At 42.4% G+C, this 5,262-nt stretch overlaps 1 protein-coding gene across 4 annotated transcripts in view; it reads left to right on the top strand.

The window, feature by feature from the left end:
* AAMDC (adipogenesis associated Mth938 domain containing) overlaps window positions 1–5,034 on the top strand; it is a 7,669-nt gene extending 2,635 nt beyond the window's left edge. Inside the window, exons 2-4 of one of the 4 annotated variants that reach the window (XR_004841773.1) lie at window positions 1,833–1,928; window positions 2,690–2,921; window positions 4,830–5,034. Coding sequence is in view for 2 of the 4 variants with exons in the window: in XM_009637133.2 (XP_009635428.1) it covers window positions 1,833–1,928; window positions 2,690–2,830 (237 nt within the window). In the remaining 2 variants the exon portion in view is untranslated. Of the gene's footprint in view, window positions 1–1,832; window positions 1,929–2,289; window positions 2,380–2,689; window positions 3,627–4,505 lie in introns of those variants that run through there. The other 3 variants (XR_004841772.1, XM_035892692.1, XM_009637133.2) reach the window with 3 other exon arrangements.
* The last annotated feature ends 228 nt before the right edge of the window (window positions 5,035–5,262 follow it).

Genomic DNA, 5,262 nt, shown 5'->3' with positions numbered 1-5,262 from the left:
AATCAGCAACGATACAGTTATTCCATCATGTTAATGTTTCCTTTAATGACACTGGTTTCCTACAAAACATGTGGAAGTTCCCACATCAGAGCATCTCGTGTAACCGAAGAAAATCCTTTTGTTCCATGGCTGTAATGTCTCAGGAGTACTTATCATATGACAGCAAGCCTTCCCCAGCAATCTAATTACTGTAATTGCAGTAAACCATACCAGTTCTTTTTCAGTCTACTTTAAAACCCCCAAAGGAAAAGCATTACCTGTTCTGTTGTAAGCACGTACTTGGGGTGATTTGGTCTGAGAAAGCTCTGCACGTTGAAGTGACTGGCTGCATTCCAGGTGCAGGTATCAAATGTAAATGGACTAAGGGGAACACAACTTGGAGAACCATAAAGGTGACCCATCTCTGTTGCTGAAATTCCAGACACCAGCCAGGCTGAAGACTTTCTGGTAGGATAAATTTAATCCACTCCTTGGAGGTGGCACTCTGCCATGGAAGGTTTCCCTTGCCTGCAACTTCAGGCACTCGTGTGTTCATTTTGGCTTGAAAAGTCTCGCGCTGTTCTGCAAGCCGAGGAACTGACAGGGCTGGGAAGAGAACTCCGACACCTTGTGAGAGGCTGCAGCATCAGCTGCTGACGGCTTGGGCAGGGGAAAGAACAGCAGAGGACCCAAGGACATCAAAGAGTACCGCTCACTAACTAATGGAACAACAGAAGCCAACTGGTGGTGAAATTAAGCTTCAAAAGTTGGAAGAATGTAGTATTTCTGGAAGTATAGGGGATAAGGATGTATGGCCATCTCCATAAAAATAACATCCTCCAGGAGTCCACCATGCTGTTACCTACTTCAAGTGAGAAACTCACCTCAGTCCTTTAAAAGAACTTAAGAATCCTACCAAAAAAAGAAAAAAAAAAGGGGGGGAGGATGGAGGGGGAATAGTGTTTGTAGTTTAAAAAACAAATGCACACCAAAGAGGGACCAGTGCAGTCCAGCTGTACAGTATCTTACTCTTGGCCACAGAGAAACATAGAAATGGAATCCAGGAGGAGAATTAGTGCAACATAATGTTTTATATTAACATTACAGGTGTATTTAATGGTTGGACTTGATGATCTTAAAGGTCTTTTCCAACCTAAACGATTCTATGATTTGCAGATTCATATGTTTAAAGCGTACTAGCAGTAAATGGGTGTACTTCTTTAAAAAATCACCATGCTGTTGAAGCTCTTCTTTTTTTTGCTTTGAGGAGTTTGCTTTCAAATATTCCTTTCTCAAAATCAGGAATAGTGCAGAAATTGAAACCGTTCACTGAAACGAAGCTAACCAATATGTTTCAGTCCTCTTTGGTAAATGCGATTTGCAGAGTAAACAAGAATTGAATCATTTTAATTCTTTGAGGAGCTCTTTGTAATTGAAGTGAGTAAACTCTGGCTTGCCACAATCTTTATTACAAAAAGGTTTTGTTCATTTGAAAACAAATGACGATACATTGCAACTTATTGATTCCACTTTACTATTTATTTATAAAATGCTAGTTGTGAGACATAAATGTTTGAGAAACGTGTAATGCATCTTTTTAATTTTAACTGTTTAATAAAGAATGATAATATTGCCATCAGTTGATGAAGTATCATCCCCCATCCGCATATAAAATACCTTTTTTTAATTACCAATGTTATCTACTCTGTGTAGGCAGAAAAGAGCCTTGCGTTACATTTTGGTACTGCTAATTCACCCTGCTACTCTACGGACAGTTTCAAAATGCACAGACAAAGCTTTCCTGGTCGATGCTGTCAGTACACAGCCTGTTATTTTCTTCCCCTGACACTTAGCATTCTCCAGGAGTGCAGCCAGCTGACCTTGAAGAAGTTGTCAAGAAGGGTGTTAAAACTGTGGTGATTGGCCGCGGCATGAGCGAGGCTTTGCAGGTAGGTTTTTGTTCTGTGATAAACATAAACTAGAACAGTTTGTTTTCCCTCTCCTTCTGATGGGGGGGGGGGCAAATGGGTGAAGCTTTACTAAGAGGGAGAAAATTCACGATGCTGAATTAGCACGACTGCTCCTGCCAGGACTCACTCTTTTACGGAAAGAAACATCATTTGAGCTCCTCTGTGTTAGTGTCAATGTCAAGCAGTAAACAGGTTTACGTTCTGTTACAGGAACAATTTCACCAAGGAGAAATTGTTTACAGTGTCATTAGTCCCCCTTTTTAGAATAGGTTATGAACTAGCTCTCTAGCCCGCGATAAATACTTTGATAATTAGGTATTTTTGTTACTAATGTTGGCAGGATGTCATTTCAGCTGATAAACTAGCTACAGAAAGCTCAGAAGGGCTGAGCTTCAATTCACAAGAAACAATTCTTTAGCTTTTTGATGAGGTGAGTAACACCTTATTTGGATTAATTACCTTTAACTCCAGTTCTGTTTCCTTTTGTAAGAACGAGCTGCATTTTAAACCCTGTTAAGGAGAGATGGGAGGTGTGTATATAAAAGTAGCTTTACTGAAGAGGAAAAAAATTATATCAATCTTTGAAATATCTGAGCTTATTATCAGTTTGGCTACTATTAGTTACTTAAGTGCATCTACTAACAAATGCTAACACCAGTACCTGTTTTTTCTTCAAGCCTTACAGCATGGGGGAGAAAGAATCTAATATTTGCTCTTCCTGTTTCCTTTTCTCTTCTGAGGTTCCACCATCTACTGTGGACTATCTGAAGAAACACGGGATTGATGTGTTGGTCTTGCAAACGGAGAAGGCAGTGGAAGAGTACAATGCCCTGGCTGCTCAGGGTGTCAAGGTGGGGGGAGTCTTCCATTCAACCTGCTGAAGTGTTACAGCTCGCTCCGCCCGCCGTGACCGCAGCCAAATCATGGACACCGCTCTCCGCTGAATCAAATTACAGTCAACAGAGTGTGGACGTACGTGCCGAGGCGTTTGTGCGCTGACAATCTAAAATGCAAGGACAGTTTATTAGTTCAGCATTTAAACAAATTAAGTGCTTGCAAAAGGGGGCTGCTAGTGAAACCACTTAATTACAGAACCATTTCCATACATTCTAGAGATTGACCTAATCTTCCTTGGAAGACTCCATATTCTGGTTACTTAACTTTTCACCTGTTGGCTAAATTAAGATACTAGCTTTTGAATACATTTATTAGGAAATGGCCAAAAATTGCATTATTGGCTATTGGAACACAGCCATAAGAGAGCTCATGAGTACAATCAAGTGGTAGATGCGAAGCGGTGGTAAAGAAGCACTTTACCACCACTACATAAGTAAGTTAAAATAAATCAAAAAGCGAACCCCGAACATACAACTTTGCCTCCTGCTGGCAACTTCAGTCAGAATATTGGTAATGCAGATCTGTTTGTGATGCTTCAAGAACATCACATAATTTAGTGCTTTTAAATTTTACATTGAACCTCGAAAAAGGGTAAAAAAAAAAAAAAAGTCTACAGGGAATAAACATAAAATCTGTGCCTTAAAGAATTTTCCTATTAAATGTGAACTGTGAGGATTGAGTTGTGCAATACCTGTCTATGCAAAAGTCTCCATGTGCTTAAAATCATCAGAAATAGTTGTCACAAAACTAGAGTTTGCAACAGAAAACATGTATCTTCAGGAATTGGTGGACGACAAGCTGACCATGAGCCAGCAGGGTGCCCTTGTTGCCAAGAAGGCCAATGGCATCCTGGGGTGCATTAAGAGGAGTGTGGCCAGCAGGGCGAGGGAGGTTCTCCTCCCCCTCTGCTCTGCTCTGGTGAGACCCCACCTGGAGCACTGTGTCCAGTTCTGGGCTCCCCAGTTCAAGAAAGATGAGGAACTCCTGGAGAGAGTTCAGAGGAGAGCAACAAGGATGATGAGGGGACTGGAGCATCTCCCCTACGAGGAAAGGCTGAGGGAGCTGGGCTTGTTCAGCCTGGAGAAGAGAAGGCTGAGAGGGGATCTCATCAACACCTACAAATATCTCAAGGGTGGGGGTCACGAGGACGGAGCCAAACTCTTCTCAGTGGTGTCCAGCGACAGGACAAGGGGCAATGGGCACAAACTGAAGCAGAAGAGGTTCCAGTTGAATATGAGGAAAAACTTCTTTACTCTGAGGGTGACAGAGAGCTAGAACAGGCTGCCCAGGGGGGCTGTGGAGTCTCCTTCTCTGGAGATACTCAACCCCCTCCTGGATGAAGTCCTCTGTAACATGCTCTGGGTGAGCCTGCTTTAGCAGGGGGGTTGGACTGGATGATCTCCCGAGGTCCCTTCCAACCCTTGTGATTCTGTGAAATTGGCCTAAATTGCTCCTAGCATGGTGCTGCTAACAAGCTGGGGATGGATGTGGGAAATCTTACTGGTAATCATTACCTGATGATATAAACGCTGTGCCAACAAGCACAGTATTACACTGAAAATTTAAAAAGTTCTTTTAGTTGCTGTTCTTGGTGGGGCTTCTATGAATATTACCAGTTACAAGTTACCTACTGTAGATTTTTTTTTTTTCCCCCACCAGGCTCACTGATTCTTGATCTGTGCATATTAAGTCTGTGGCTATTAATGAAACTACAAAGCTGATGCTGTAAAATCCCCGAGGCACTTGGAGCTACCTGAGCAGTAGCAGAGAGGTTTAGAGGGGCCTGAGAACGCGCTGACTTGCCCAAGACCCACGAATTACCCTTCACAAAATAATGTGTTCTTTTTCTGTTCATTTGCTCAGGTAATCGTTTTAATACCTTTTATCTGATAAAATACAAAAAGTGGTGTAAAAGCAAAGGGAGAGCGAGTTCTTGGAAGTTTTATCTCGCAATCTCCTACTTACAGCAATATTTCCTCTTAGAGTAGCTATATTTGAGGCAACATCTTAGGTAAACCAGCAAGAACTGCCTTTCCAGCTGCATCTGTGTTCTCCGACGTGGCAGCCGGCCTAATGCGCGTCGTAACTGCTATGACATTGTCCTGAGTAACTTGCATGGTGTGAAGCAGAAGATGAACCGCTGACCCTGAAGAGTGTCGTCATCCCAAGGGACCGCATTAGAACCAGTTCCTACCTTCCGGATCCACTGAGTGTGAAGACTTTTTGCCTTCAATGTCTTTATTTTACAGTGGAGGTGGTTTGATTCCCTTGATAGCAGTCGTTTATTTGCATTATTTAGTGAGCTTTTGGGCCTTAAAGGAAGCCTTAAATAGGAAGAGGCTTTGTAAGGCTTTTACTAGGAGGGCAAGTCCGGTTTTCTAAGTGCCGCAGTACACGCATTACGGTGTTAGAAGTT

This window comes from Egretta garzetta, unplaced genomic scaffold (assembly GCF_000687185.1).
Source record: "Egretta garzetta isolate BGI_Z169 unplaced genomic scaffold, ASM68718v1 scaffold323, whole genome shotgun sequence".
NCBI classification, from domain to species: Eukaryota; Metazoa; Chordata; class Aves; order Pelecaniformes; family Ardeidae; genus Egretta; species Egretta garzetta.
Note: the sequence above shows the minus strand (reverse complement) of the source record. Positions and strands in the feature narration are given on the sequence as shown.